This window comes from Salvelinus alpinus, chromosome 20, assembly GCF_045679555.1.
Source record: "Salvelinus alpinus chromosome 20, SLU_Salpinus.1, whole genome shotgun sequence".
NCBI lineage: Eukaryota > Metazoa > Chordata > Actinopteri > Salmoniformes > Salmonidae > Salvelinus > Salvelinus alpinus.
This window is the reverse complement of record NC_092105.1, coordinates 5,559,213-5,574,874: the sequence shown is the minus strand read 5'-3', so window position 1 is coordinate 5,574,874 and position 15,662 is coordinate 5,559,213. Positions and strand designations below refer to the sequence as shown.

Here is a 15,662-nt window from a genome sequence, read left to right as displayed (position 1 = left end):
ATACCCAGGTAGTTTGATACTAGAATGGATACCCAGGTAGTTTGATACTAGAATGGATACCCAGGTAGTTTGATACTAGAATGGATACCCAGGTAGTTTGATACTAGAATGGATACCCAGGTAGTTTGATACTAGAATGGATACCCAGGTAGTTTGATACTAGAATGGATACCCAGGTAGTTTGATACTAGAATGGATACCCGGGTAGTTTGATACTAGAATGGATACCCGGGTAGTTTGATACTAGAATGGATACCCGGGTAGTTTGATACCAGAATGGATACCCAGGTAGTTTGATACCAGAATGGATACCCGGGTAGTTTGATACTAGAATGGATACCCGGGTAGTTTGATACTAGAATGGATACCCAGGTAGTTTGATACTAGAATGGATACCCAGGTAGTTTGATACTAGAATGGATACCCAGGTAGTTTGATACTAGAATGGATACCCAGGTAGTTTGATACTAGAATGGATACCCAGGTAGTTTGATACTAGAATGGATACCCAGGTAGTTTCATAACAAAATACATACCCAGGTAGTTTGATACTAGAATGGATACCCAGGTAGTTTGATACTAGAATGGATACCCGGGTAGTTTGATACTAGAATGGATACCCAGGTAGTTTCATAACAAAATACATACCCCGGTAGTTTGATACTAGAATGGATACCCATGTAGTTTGATACTAGAATGGATACCCAGGTAGTTTGATACTAGAATGGATACCCAGGTAGTTTGATACTAGAATGGATACCCAGGTATTTTCATAACAAAATACATACCCAGGTAGTTTGATACTAGAATGGATACCCAGGTAGTTTGATACTAGAATGGATACCCAGGTAGTTTTATACTAGAATGGATACCCAGGTAGTTTTATACTAGAATGGATACCCAGGTAGTTTGATACTAGAATGGATACCCAGGTAGTTTGATACTAGAATGGATACCCAGGTAGTTTCATAACAAAATACATACCCAGGTAGTTTGATACTAGAATGGATACCCAGGTAGTTTGATACTAGAATGGATACCCAGGTAGTTTGATACTAGAATGGATACCCAGGTAGTTTGATACTAGAATGGATACCCAGGTAGTTTGATACTAGAATGGATACCCAGGTAGTTTGATACTAGAATGGATACCCGGGTAGTTTGATACTAGAATGGATACCCGGGTAGTTTGATACTAGAATGGATACCCAGGTAGTTTGATACTAGAATGGATACCCGGGTAGTTTGATACCAGAATGGATACCCAGGTAGTTTGATACCAGAATGGATACCCGGGTAGTTTGATACTAGAATGGATACCCGGGTAGTTTGATACTAGAATGGATACCCGGGTAGTTTGATACTAGAATGGATACCCAGGTACTTTGATACTAGAATGGATACCCAGGTAGTTTCATAACAAAATACATACCCCGGTAGTTTGATACTAGAATGGATACCCAGGTAGTTTGATACTAGAATGGATACCCAGGTAGTTTGATACTAGAATGGATACCCAGGTAGTTTGATACTAGAATGGATACCCGGGTAGTTTGATACTAGAATGGATACCCAGGTAGTTTGATACTAGAATGGATACCCGGGTTTTGTTCGGGGAGGTTGCAGTGTTGTTACAAGGCCGTTAGGGAGTTCAGCTCTGCTAGTATTTTCCTGGGTTTGTGGTGACTGAATGGTTACAGACTTTGTTCTTACTTGGCAAAAAAACAAAAACCTAAAGGATTTGACTGTGGTTATTACCAGGCTTGTTGCTTAGTTAAGCCTGCTGGCATTATACTGACGTTTTTCTCTTCCCCTCTCTCTCTCTCTCTCTCTCTCTCTCTCTCTCTCTCTCTCTCTCTCTCTCTCTCTCTCTCTCTCTCTCTCTCTCTCTCTCTCTCCCTTCTCCCCCCTCTTTCCTTCTCTCTCTCTCTCTTCTCTCCTCTCTCTCTATCTCTCTCTTTCTCCCTTCGCTCCTCTCTCTCTCTCTCTCTCTCTCTCTCTCTCTCTCTCTCTCTCTCTCTCTCTCTCTCTCCCCTCTCTCTCTCTCTACCACAGACTTAATAGTAGGTGTGTTTGGTGCAGACAAAGCCGTTCTCTACAGGTACAGTAGTGCTGTGGCTTCCTTTCTTTGATGTTCCACATGCCTTCAATGTAACGTACTTTATGATCCTGTAGCTCTTACACCATCCAATGTGTTTTATATTCAAGTAGTCCACGAATCTAAAGTAGCCCACATGGTTTAAATGCCATTATCCAAGGTGTGTTTTATATTCAAGTAGTCCACATGGTTTAAATGAATCTAAAGTAGCCCACATGGTTTAAATGCCATTATCCAAGGTGTGTTTTATATTAAAGTAGTCCACATGGTTTAAATGCCATTATCCAAGGTGTTTTATATTAAAGTAGTCCACATGGTTTAAATGCCATTAGTGGAACATGAAGCCTTAGTAGTGGCTTCTCATTTAAAAGTGAACGTTGTAAGAGTCTCTCCAGGCACCCGTATTATATAGGCAGCTCACTTCACAACACAGACAGTAGAGATGTGACATGCTGTACAACTCTGTTGTGTGCAACGTTGAATTGATCCTTTAGCCAAAGATCGCTATAGCTAAGGATAGATCTCCCCCTGTGAGCTGGCTGGCTGGCTGGCTGGCTGGCTGGCTGATTGGCTGGCTGGCTGGCTGGCTGGCTGGCTGGCTGGCTGGCAGGATAGATCTCCCCCTGTGAGCTGGCTGGCTGGCTGGCTGATTGGCTGGCTGGCTGGCTGGCTGATTGGCTGGCTGGCTGGCTGATTGGCTGGCTGGCTGGCTGGCTGGCAGGATAGATCTCCCCCTGTGAGCTGGCTGGCTGGCTGGCTGATTGGCTGGCTGGCTGGCTGGCTGATTGGCTGGCTGGCTGGCTGGCTGGCTGATTGGCTGTCAGGATAGATCTCCCCCTGTGAGCTGGCTGGCTGGCTGGCTGGCTGGCTGTCAGGATAGATCTCCCCCTGTGAGCTGGCTGGCTGGCTGGCTGGCTGGCTGGCTGGCTGATTGGTTGGCTGGCTGGCTGGCTGGCTGGCAGGATAGATCTCCCCCTGTGAGCTGGCTGGCTGGCTGGCTGGCTGGCTGTCAGGATAGATCTCCCCCTGTGAGCTGGCTGGCTGGCTGGCTGGCTGATTGGTTGGCTGGCTGGCTGGCTGGCTGGCAGGATAGATCTCCCCCTGTGAGCTGGCTGGCTGGCTGATTGGCTGGCTGGCTGGCTGATTGGCTGGCTGGCTGGCTGGCTGGCTGGCTGGCTGGCTGTCAGGATAGATCTCCCCCTGTGAGCTGGCTGGCTGGCTGGCTGGCTGGCTGGCTGGCTGATTGGCTGGCTGGCTGGCTGGCTGGCTGGCTGGCTGGCTGGCTGTCAGGATAGATCTCCCCCTGTGAGCTGGCTGGCTGGCTGGCTGGCTGGCTGGCTGATTGGTTGGCTGGCTGGCTGGCTGGCAGGATAGATCTCCCCCTGTGAGCTGGCTGGCTGGCTGGCTGATTGGCTGGCTGGCTGGCTGATTGGCTGGCTGGCTGGCTGATTGGCTGGCTGGCTGGCTGGCTGGCTGTCAGGATAGATCTCCCCCTGTGAGCTGGCTGGCTGGCTGGCTGGCTGGCTGGCTGGCTGATTGGCTGGCTGGCTGGCTGGCTGGCTGGCAGGATAGATCTCCCCCTGTGAGCTGGCTGGCTGGCTGGCTGGCTGGCAGGATAGATCTCCCCCTGTGAGCTGGCTGGCTGGCTGGCTGGCTGTCAGGATAGATCTCCCCCTGTGAGCTGGCTGGCTGTCAGGATAGATCTCCCCCTGTGAGCTGGCTGGCTGGCTGGCTGGCTGGCTGGCTGGCTGGCAGGATAGATCTCCCCCTGTGAGCTGGCTGGCTGGCTGGCTGGCTGTCAGGCTAGATCTCCCCCTGTGAGCTGGCTGGCTGGCTGGCTGGCTGGCTGGCAGGATAGATCTCCCCCTGTGAGCTGGCTGGCTAGCTGGGTGGCTGGCTGGCTGGCTGGCTGGCTGGCTGTCAGGATAGATCTCCCCTTGTGAGCTGGCTGGCTGGCAGGATAGATCTCCCCCTGGGAGCTGGCTGGCTGGCTGGCTGGCTGGCTGGATAGATCTCCCCCTGTGAGCTGGCTGGCTGGCTGGCTGGCTGGCTGTCAGGATAGATCTCCCCCTGTGAGCTGGCTGGCTGTCAGGATAGATCTCCCCCTGTGAGCTGGCTGGCTGGCTGGCTGGCTGGCTGGCTGTCAGGATAGATCTCCCCCCGTGGGCTGGCTGGCTGGCTGGCTGGCTGTCAGGATAGATCTACCCCTGTGAGCTGGCTGGCTGGCTGGCTGGCTGGATAGATCTCCCCCTGTGAGCTGGCTGGCTGGCTGGCTGGCTGGATAGATCTCCCCCTGTGAGCTGGCTGGCTGGCTGTCAGGATAGATCTCCCCCTGTGAGTTGGCTGGCTGGCTGGCTGGCTGGCTGGCTGGATAGATCTCCCCCTGTGAGCTGGCTGGCTGGCTGGCTGGCTGGCTGGCTGGATAGATCTCCCCCTGTGAGCTGGCTGGCTGGCTGGCTGGCTGGCTGGCTGGCTGGCTGGCTGGCAGGATAGATCTCCCCCTGTGAGTTGGCTGGCTAGCTGTCAGGATAGATCTCCCCCTGTGAGTTGGCTGGCTGGCTGGCAGGATAGATCTCCCCCTGTGAGTTGGCTGGCTGGCTGGCTGTCAGGATAGATCTCCCCCTGTGAGTTGGCTGGCTGGCTGGCAGGATAGATCTCCCCCTGTGAGCTGGCTGGCTGGCTGGCAGGCAGGATAGATCTCCCTCTGTGAGTTGGCTGGCTGGCTGGCAGGATAGATCTCCCCCTGTGAGTTGGCTGGCTGGCTGGCTGGCTGGCAGGATAGATCTCCCCCTGTGAGTTGGCTGGCTGGCTGGCTGGCAGGATAGATCTCCCCCTGTGAGTTGGCTGGCTGGCTGGCTGGCTGGCTGGCAGGATAGATCTCCCCCTGTGAGCTGGCTGGCTGGCTGGCTGGCTGGCAGGATAGATCTCCCTCTGTGAGCTGGCTGGCTGGCTGGCTCTGTCAGGATAGATCTCCCCCTGTGAGCTGGCTGGCTGGCTGGCTGGCTGGCAGGATAGATCTCCCCCTGTGAGCTGGCTGGCTGGTTGGCAGGATAGATCTCCCCCTGTGAGCTGGCTGGCTGGCTGGATAGATCTCCCCCTGTGAGCTGGCTGGCTGGCTGTCAGGATAGATCTCCCCCTGTGAGTTGGCTGGCTAGCTGGCTGGCTAGCTGTCAGGATAGATCTCCCTCTGTGAGTTGGCTGATTGGCTGGCTGGCAGGATAGATCTCTCCATGTGAGTTGGCTGGCTTGCTGGCTGTCAGGATAGATCTCCCCCTGTGAGTTGGCTGGCTGGCTGGCTGGCTGGCTGGCTGTCAGGATAGATCTCCCCCTGTGAGTTGGCTGGCTGGCAGGATAGATCTCCCCCTGTGAGTTGGCTGGCTGGCTTGCTGGCTGTCAGGATAGATCTCCCTCTGTGAGTTGGCTGGCTGGCTGTCAGGATAGATCTCCCCCTGTGAGTTGGCTTGCTGGCTGTCAGGATAGATCTCCCCCTGTGAGTTGGCTGGCTGGCTGGCTGTCAGGATAGATCTCCCCCTGTGAGTTGGCTGGCTGGCTGGCTGGCTGGCAGGATAGATCTCCCCCTGTGAGTTGGCTGGCTGGCTTGCTGGCTGGCTGGCAGGATAGATCTCCCCCTGTGAGTTGGCTGGCTGGCTTGCTGGCTGTCAGGATAGATATCCCTTTGTGAGTTGGCTGGCTGGCTGGCTGGCTGTCAGGATAGATCTAGCTTGTTAGATCATAGTTTCAGACTTCCCTTCACCCTATTCATTCCACATAGTGCACTATGAAGGGAATATAATGCCATTTGGGCTGCAGGGTTCATGGATGTTTTCCTTTTGTCTGAGGTCGCGCTGTGCTCACCGCTCTGTTTATGGTCTGACCTTTGATCCCCAGGGCCCGGCCCGTCATCAGTGTTAACGCCACCCTGGACATCAGCCCTCAGATCCTCAACCCGCAGGATAGGAACTGCAAACTGCTTGACCGTGACACACCAGTGTCCTGGTGCGTGACACACAGATTTTCACTTTCTTATGAGATAAAATATTCATGTCCTATGTGTGATGCATTGGTTCATATCAGGGATGGCATTGAAGAGCCAAAATGTAATGGAAATGGGGGGGGGGGGTCTTCATTGACTACAGTGGTCGTCCACACAGTGTATTAGAAAGTTACACTTGCAAGCCTTTGTTTGAGAAGAACTATCTGTTGATACTCTTTCTCTTCCTTTGTGCTGATTGCATATTTGTAACACACACAGACTTCCTCTCTGGTAACCTCATGTTTAAACTGTACAGACAGACTTCCTCTCTGGTAACCTCATGTTTAAACTGTACACACAGACTTCCTCTCTGGTAACCTCATGTTTAAACTGTACAGACAGACTTCCTCTCTGGTAACCTCATGTTTAAACTGTACACACAGACTTCCTCTCTGGTAACCTCATGTTTAAACTGTACAGACAGACTTCCTCTCTGGTAACCTCATGTTTAAACTGTACAGACAGACTTCCTCTCTGGTAACCTCATGTTTAAACTGTACAGACAGACTTCCTCTCTGGTAACCTCATGTTTAAACTGTACACACAGACTTCCTCTCTGGTAACCTCATGTTTAAACTGTACAGACAGACTTCCTCTCTGGTAACCTCATGTTTAAACTGTACAGACAGACTTCCTCTCTGGTAACCTCATGTTTAAACTGTACACACAGACTTCCTCTCTGGTAACCTCATGTTTAAACTGTACACACAGACTTCCTCTCTGGTAACCTCATGTTTAAACTGTACACACAGACTTCCTCTCTGGTAACCTCATGTTTAAACTGTACAGACAAACAGAGTTGACATAAGACCATGCAACATGTTTAGCTAGTATCTACCATGTGGTGCTGTATGCTTGTCTTGAGAACCGTAGAGAACTCTGTGGCCCGTAGAGAACGCTGTGGCCCGTAGAGAACGCTGTGGCCCGTAGAGAAGGCTGTGGCCCGTAGAGAAGGCTGTGGCCCGTAGAGAAGGCTGTGGCCCGTAGAGAAGGCTGTGGCCCGTAGAGAAGGCTGTGGCCCGTAGAGAAGGCTGTGGCCCGTAGAGAAGGCTGTGGCCCGTAGAGAAGGCTGTGGCCCGTAGAGAAGGCTGTGGCCCGTAGAGAACGCTGTGGCCCGTAGAGAACGCTGTGGCCCGTAGAGAACGCTGTGGCCCGTAGAGAACGCCTTGGCCCGTAGAGAACGCCTTGGCCCGTAGAGAACGCCTTGGCCCGTAGAGAACGCTGTGGCCCGTAGAGAAGGCTGTGGCCCGTAGAGAAGGCTGTGGCCCGTAGAGAAGGCTGTGGCCCGTAGAGAAGGCTGTGGCCCGTAGAGAAGGCTGTGGCCCGTAGAGAAGGCTGTGGCCCGTAGAGAAGGCTGTGGCCCGTAGAGAAGGCTGTGGCCCGTAGAGAAGGCTGTGGCCCGTAGAGAAGGCTGTGGCCCGTAGAGAAGGCTGTGGCCCGTAGAGAAGGCTGTGGCCCGTAGAGAAGGCTGTGGCCCGTAGAGAAGGCTGTGGCCCGTAGAGAACTCTGTGGCCCGTAGAGAAGGCTGTGGCCCGTAGAGAAGGCTGTGGCCCGTAGAGAAGGCTGTGGCCCGTAGAGAAGGCTGTGGCCCGTAGAGAAGGCTGTGGCCCGTAGAGAAGGCTGTGGCCCGTAGAGAAGGCTGTGGCCCGTAGAGAAGGCTGTGGCCCGTAGAGAAGGCTGTGGCCCGTAGAGAAGGCTGTGGCCCGTAGAGAAGGCTGTGGCCCGTAGAGAAGGCTGTGGCCCGTAGAGAACGCTGTGGCCCGTAGAGAACACTATAGTGCTTTTACAGTTGGATTTGGTTTGTTTTTAGTTGTGTCTACGAGATGTAAGTATATGGTCATATTTATTGTGTCTCCCCCTCAGTTTCAAAGTGAAGTACTGTGTTAAGGCGAGTGGGAGAAGCGCTCCAGCCTCACTGAGTAAGTACACTACATTACACTACATTGGATCCCTACGGGGCTCTCCGCTACACAACAAACGCTACTCTAGACAAAGGTGTTACCTGACAGCGTTTCCCTCTCCCCGTGTCCCACCAGCTGTACTTACAGAGAACTCTCCTTTAACGGTCACAGAACACAGCTATCCGTCTTTCCCGCTATTTCTCTGAAACAGGTCGAGCGTCCCAAATGGCACCCTAATTCCCTACATAGTGCACTACCTTTGACCTGAGCCCTATGCACCCTGGTTAAAAGTAGTGCACTACAAAGGGAATAGGATGTCAGTTGGGACAGAACCGCAGCTCACCTCTTGTCTCTGTATAGAGACATCCTGTCTGCCTGTACTAAGTCTGTTACCCAGCCGGTTAAGAGTATAGCTTCAGGCTAGTAGTGTGAGCTCAGCTCCGTTCCCAGTAGGACAGCCTGCTGTGTGGTGTGAGGTTTTTAAAAGGCCTCCATCTGGCTTTGCATCAGTTGCATGGCAACGTGCTCGGTCTGTCTGTTTGTCTCTGTGGGTGTAATGGCTTCCAGACTCTGGGCCGTGTTCATTAGGGCACACTGTAGCAAAAACGTTTTGCAACAGAAATTAAAACAAAACATTTCTTATTGGACAAGTTCAGGTAGCCCCTTCCTGTTTCAGTTCGTTTTTTTCTTCTTCTTCTTCCTAATGAGTAGGACCCGGTGCTGCATGGGAGACCACAGACGACGCTCCCAATTAATTATTTCTCTAGAGGCCTTTGAACTTCACTGCTCATGTCCCCCGACTCCCATCAAATGGGTAGTGTTGCAGGAAACTAGAAACGCCTATTCTAATAGCTACTGTTGCAGGAAACTAGAAACACCTATTCTAATAGCTACTGTTGCAGGAAACTAGAAACGCCTATTCTAATAGCTACTCTTGCAGGAAACTAGAAACGCCTATTCTAATAGCTACTCTTGCAGGAAACTAGAAACGCCTATTCTAATAGCTACTGTTGCAGGAAACTAGAAACGCCTATTCTATTAGCTACTGTTGCAGGAAACTAGAAACGCCTATTCTAATAGCTACTGTTGCAGGAAACTAGAAACGCCTATTCTAATAGCTACTGTTGCAGGAAACTAGAAACGCCTATTCTAATAGCTACTGTTGCAGGAAACTAGAAACGCCTATTCTAATAGCTACTGTTGCAGGAAACTAGAAACGCCTATTCTAATAGCTACTGTTGCAGGAAACTAGAAACGCCTATTCTAATAGCTACTGTTGCAGGAAACTAGAAACGTTATAATAGCTACTGTTGCAGGAAACTAGAAACGTTATAATAGCTACTGTTGCAGGAAACTAGAAACGCCTATTCTAATAGCTACTGTTGCAGGAAACTAGACACGTCTATTCTAATAGCTACTGTTGCAGGAAACTAGACACGTCTATTCTAATAGCTACTGTTGCAGGAAACTAGACACGTCTATTCTAATAGCTACTGTTGCAGGAAACTAGACACGTCTATTCTAATAGCTACTGTACGAATCTAGAGGAACAAATAGTTGTGTTTTGTGGTCAAAAAAGGAGAGTTCCCGATAAGTAACCTACAGCTGGTCTATATATAGTGGAGATGTAAACTCTGTATTTGTGCCATCTGTCCGTCTTACCTGGATATTTTCTTTTTGGAAATGAATGATTTCCCCCTGAAAGCGTTGCTCATATCACAACTGGTGCCATTTTACTGTTAGAACTATCGCTCGGTGACTGTTGTCATGACCTCGTTGTCAAGTCAGTCTGTGTCCTCGTCAGAGTTCCAGGTTGACCTGGTGTTGGACAGACTCAAACACAAGGGGGCGACAAAGAGAGTACTGTTCCTCCACGGCAAGACGTCCCGGTACACCAAGAACATGACGGTCAGCAACGGCCGAGGACCAGCCTGCGAGGAGCAAGAAGCCTTCCTCATAGTGAGTTAAGTTAGTTATTAAAGGAAATGGACCCCTTAACAGACCCCTAAGATTGTATGATCTGAGAGGATAGGACTGGTCTTAACAGACCCCTCAGCTCATATGATCTGAGAGGAAATGGACCCCTTAACAGACCCTTCAGCTCATATGATCTGAGAGGAAATGGACCCCTTAACAGACCCCTCAGCTCATATGATCTGAGAGGATAGGACTGGTCTTAACAGACTCCTAAGCTCATATGATCTGAGAGGATAGGACTGGGGGAAAACAGACCCCTAAGCTCATATGATCTGAGAGGATAGGACTGGGGGAAAACAGACCCCTAAGCTCATATGATCTGAGAGGATAGGACTGGTCTTAACAGACCCCTAAGCTCATATGATCTGAGAGGATAGGACTGGGGGAAAACAGACCCCTAAGCTCATATGATCTGAGAGGATAGGACTGGTCTTAACAGACCCCTAAGCTCATATGATCTGAGAGGATAGGACTGGTCTTAACAGACCCCTAAGCTCATATGATCTGAGAGGATAGGACTGGTCTTAACAGACCCCTAAGCTCATATGATCTGAGAGGATAGGACTGGTCTTAACAGACCCCTAAGCTCGTATGATCTGAGAGGATAGGACTGGCCTAAACAGACCCCTAAGCTCGTATGATCTGAGAGGATAGGACTGGCCTAAACAGACCCCTAAGCTCGTATGATCTGAGAGGATAGGACTGGCCTAAACAGACCCCTAAGCTCATATGATCTGAGAGGATAGGACTGGTCTTAACAGACCCCTAAGACCGTATGATCTGAGAGGATAGGCCTGGTCTTAACAGACCCCTAAGATCGTTTGATCTGAGAGGATAGGACTGGTCTTAACAGACCCCTAGGATCGTATGATCTGAGAGGATAGGACTGGGGGAAAACAGACCCCTCAGCTCATATGATCTGAGAGGATAGGACTGGTCTTAACAGACCCCTAAGCTCATATGATCTGAGAGGATAGGACTGGGGGAAACAATATGCCCTTCTAATCATTTTTCAGATCTCCAGAAGTGTGTAGGGGCTAGGAATTGGTTTGGAATTAGGAGACAGTTTCATGATGTAACTTGACTCCAGTTACTAAACCACAGCCCTCTGTAGGATGACTCCCGTTACTAAACCACAACTCTGCTCTGTAGGATGACTCCAGTTACTAAACCACAGCCCTCTGTAGGATGACTCCCGTTACTAAACCACAGCCCTCTGTAGGATGACTCCAGTTACTAAACCACAGCCCTCTGTAGGATGACTCCAGTTACTAAACCACAGCCCTCTGTAGGATGACTCCCGTTACTAAACCACAGCCCTCTGTAGGATGACTCCAGTTACTAAACCACAGCCCTCTGTAGGATGACTCCCGTTACTAAACCACAGCTCTGCTCTGTAGGACGACTCCAGTTACTAAACCACAGCCCTCTGTAGGATGACTCCAGTTACTAAACCACAGCCCTCTGTAGGATGACTCCCGTTACTAAACCACAGCCCTCTGTAGGATGACTCCCGTTACTAAACCACAGCCCTCTGTAGGATGACTCCAGTTACTAAACCACAGCCCTCTGTAGGATGACTCCAGTTACTAAACCACAGCTCTGCTCTGTAGGATGACTCCAGTTACTAAACCACAGCCCTCTGTAGGATGACTCCAGTTACTAAACCACAGCCCTCTGTAGGATGACTCCAGTTACTAAACCACAGCCCTCTGTAGGATGACTCCAGTTACTAAACCACAACCCTCTGTAGGACTACTGTAGGATGACTCCAGTTACTAAACCACAGCCCTCTGTAGGATGACTCCAGTTACTAAACCACAGCCGTCTGTAGGATGACTCCAGTTACTAAACCACAGCCCTCTGTAGGATGACTCCCGTTACTAAACCACAGCCCTCTGTAGGATGACTCCAGCTACTAAACCACAACTCTGCTCTGTAGGATGACTCCAGTTACTAAACCACAACCCTCTGTAGGATGACTCCAGTTACTAAACCACAGCCCTCTGTAGGATGACTCCAGTTACTAAACCACAGCCCTCTGTAGGATGACTCCAGTTACTAAACCACAGCCCTCTGTAGGATGACTCCAGTTACTAAACCACAGCCCTCTGTAGGATGACTCCAGTTACTAAACCACAGCCCTCTGTAGGATGACTCCAGTTACTAAACCACAACCCTCTGTAGGATGACTCCAGTTACTAAACCACAACCCTCTGTAGGATGACTCCAGTTACTAAACCACAACTCTGCTCTGTAGGATGACTCCAGTTACTAAACCACAACTCTGCTCTGTAGGATGACTCCAGTTACTAAACCACAACTCTGCTCTGTAGGATGACTCCAGTTACTAAACCACAGCCCTCTGTAGGATGACTCTAGTTATTAAACCACAGCCCTCTGTAGGATGACTCCCGTTACTAAACCACAGTCCTCTGTAGGATGACTCCAGTTACTAAACCACAGCCCTCTGTAGGATGACTCCCGTTACTAAACCACAGCCCTCTGTAGGATGACTCCAGCTACTAAACCACAACTCTGCTCTGTAGGATGACTCCCGTTACTAAACCACAACTCTGCTCTGTAGGATGACTCCAGTTACTAAACCACAGCCCTCTGTAGGATGACTCCAGTTACTAAACCACAGCCCTCTGTAGGATGACTCCCGTTACTAAACCACAGCCCTCTGTAGGATGACTCCAGCTACTAAACCACAACTCTGCTCTGTAGGATGACTCCAGTTACTAAACCACAGCCCTCTGTAGGATGACTCCAGTTACTAAACCACAGCCCTCTGTAGGATGACTCCAGTTACTAAACCACAACTCTGCTCTGTAGGATGACTCCAGTTACTAAACCACAGCCCTCTGTAGGATGACTCCAGTTACTAAACCACAGCCCTCTGTAGGATGACTCCAGTTACTAAACCACAGCCCTCTGTAGGATGACTCCAGTTACTAAACCACAACTCTGCTCTGTAGGATGACTCCAGTTACTAAACCACAGCCCTCTGTAGGATGACTCCAGTTACTAAACCACAACTCTGCTCTGTAGGATGACTCCAGTTACTAAACCACAGCCCTCTGTAGGATGACTCCAGTTACTAAACCACAGCCCTCTGTAGGATGACTCCCGTTACTAAACCACAGCCCTCTGTAGGATGACTCCCGTTACTAAACCACAACCCTCTGTAGGATGACTCCAGTTACTAAACCACAGCCCTCTGTAGGATGACTCCAGTTACTAAACCACAACTCTGCTCTGTAGGATGACTCCAGTTACTAAACCACAGCCGTCTGTAGGATGACTCCAGTTACTAAACCACAGCCCTCTGTAGGATGACTCCCGTTACTAAACCACAGCCCTCTGTAGGATGACTCCAGTTACTAAACCACAGCCCTCTGTAGGATGACTCCCGTTACTAAACCACAGCCCTCTGTAGGATGACTCCAGCTACTAAACCACAACTCTGCTCTGTAGGATGACTCCAGTTACTAAACCACAACTCTGCTCTGTAGGATGACTCCAGTTACTAAACCACAGCCCTCTGTAGGATGACTCCAGTTACTAAACCACAGCCCTCTGTAGGATGACTCCAGTTACTAAACCACAGCCCTCTGTAGGATGACTCCAGTTACTAAACCACAACTCTGCTCTGTAGGATGACTCCAGTTACTAAACCACAGCCCTCTGTAGGATGACTCCAGTTACTAAACCACAACTCTGCTCTGCAGGAGGACTCTGAGTTCCGGGACAAGATCACTCCCATCTCTGTTTTCATGGAGTTCAGTCTGGACTACCAACAGGCTGCAGATAAGACCGGCCTACTGCCTATCCTGGACCAGACTACGCCCACCAACATCTCCAAACAGGTACCTCTTTACCCAAGGAATCATCCCAAATGGCACCCTATGCCCTATATAGTGCACTACTTTTATTCAGATCCTTATGAGTCCTGGTCTAAAGTAGTGCACTATATAGGTTTAGGTTACTGTCATTCATATTCACCCAGTTCAATGTAACAGTGATAGGTTTAGGTTACTGTCATTCATATTCACCCAGTTCAATGTAACAGTGATAGGGTTTAGGTTACTGTCATTCATATTCACCCAGTTCAATGTAACAGTGATAGGTTTAGGTTACTATCATTCATATTCACCCAGTTCAATGTAACAGTGATAGGGTTTAGGTTACTATCATTCATATTCACCCAGTTCAATGTAACAGTGATAGGTTTAGGTTACTGTCATTCATATTCACCCAGTTCAATGTAACAGTGATAGGTTTAGGTTACTGTCATTCATATTCACCCAGTTCAATGTAACAGTGATAGGTTTAGGTTACTATCATTCATATTCACCCAGTTCAATGTAACAGTGATAGGTTTAGGTTACTGTCATTCATATTCACCCAGTTCAATGTAACAGTGATAGGTTTAGGTTACTGTCATTCATATTCACCCAGTTCAATGTAACAGTGATAGGTTTAGGTTACTATCATTCATATTCACCCAGTTCAATGTAACAGTGATAGGTTTAGGTTACTGTCATTCATATTCACCCAGTTCAATGTAACAGTGATAGGTTTAGGTTACTGTCATTCATATTCACCCAGTTCAATGTAACAGTGATAGGTTTAGGTTACTATCATTCATATTCACCCAGTTCAATGTAACAGTGATAGGTTTAGGTTACTGTCATTCATATTCCATTCACCCAGTTCAATGTAACAGTGATAGGTTTAGGTTACTGTCATTCATATTCACCCAGTTCAATGTAACAGTGATAGGTTTAGGTTACTGTCATTCATATTCACCCAGTTCAATGTAACAGTGATAGGGTTTAGGTTACTGTCATTCATATTCACCCAGTTCAATGTAACAGTGATAGGTTTAGGATACTGTCATTCATATTCACCCAGTTCAATGTAACAGTGATAGGTTTAGGTTACTGTCATTCATATTCACCCAGTTCAATGTAACAGTGACAGGTTTAGGTTACTGTCATTCATATTCACCCAGTTCAATGTAACAGTGATAGGTTTAGGTTACTGTCATTCATATTCACCCAGTTCAATGTAACAGTGATAGGGTTTAGGTTACTGTCATTCATATTCACCCAGTTCAATGTAACAGTGATAGGTTTAGGTTACTGTCATTCATATTCACCCAGTTCAATGTAACAGTGATAGGTTTAGGTTACTGTCATTCATATTCACCCAGTTCAATGTAACAGTGATAGGTTTAGGTTACTGTCATTCATATTCACCCAGTTCAATGTAACAGTGATAGGGTTTAGGTTACTGTCATTCATATTCACCCAGTTCAATGTAACAGTGATAGGGTTTAGGTTACTGTCATTCATATTCACCCAGTTCAATGTAACAGTGATAGGGTTTAGGTTACTACATGATAGTGGAATGTTCCCTATACCCATCATGAGGTTTCTACATGTCGAGAGACATCAAGGTCATCAAATTGGAGTCATCAAGGTGACAGTAACACATTCAATACCACCTGGGACCCTCTTGCCTACATCTAGATGATTTGGGGTGTAAGCATTAGTCCAAACAGTTGCAAAACTTTCCATTTTGCAACTAAAACAAAAGTTCCTATTGGACAAATTCAGCTAGGTCTTTTACTATTTTTATGAAA

At 48.7% G+C, this 15,662-nt stretch overlaps 1 protein-coding gene across 1 annotated transcript in view; it reads left to right on the top strand.

The window, feature by feature from the left end:
- Nucleotides 1-15,662, top strand: part of LOC139546228 (integrin alpha-V-like) — a 96,339-nt gene that overhangs the window by 35,805 nt on the left and 44,872 nt on the right. The window contains exons 14-18 of the mRNA XM_071354359.1: nt 2,056-2,101; nt 5,987-6,094; nt 7,995-8,050; nt 9,837-9,991; nt 13,744-13,881. Coding sequence (XP_071210460.1) covers nt 2,056-2,101; nt 5,987-6,094; nt 7,995-8,050; nt 9,837-9,991; nt 13,744-13,881 — 503 coding nt within the window. The remainder of the gene's footprint in view (nt 1-2,055; nt 2,102-5,986; nt 6,095-7,994; nt 8,051-9,836; nt 9,992-13,743; nt 13,882-15,662) is intronic.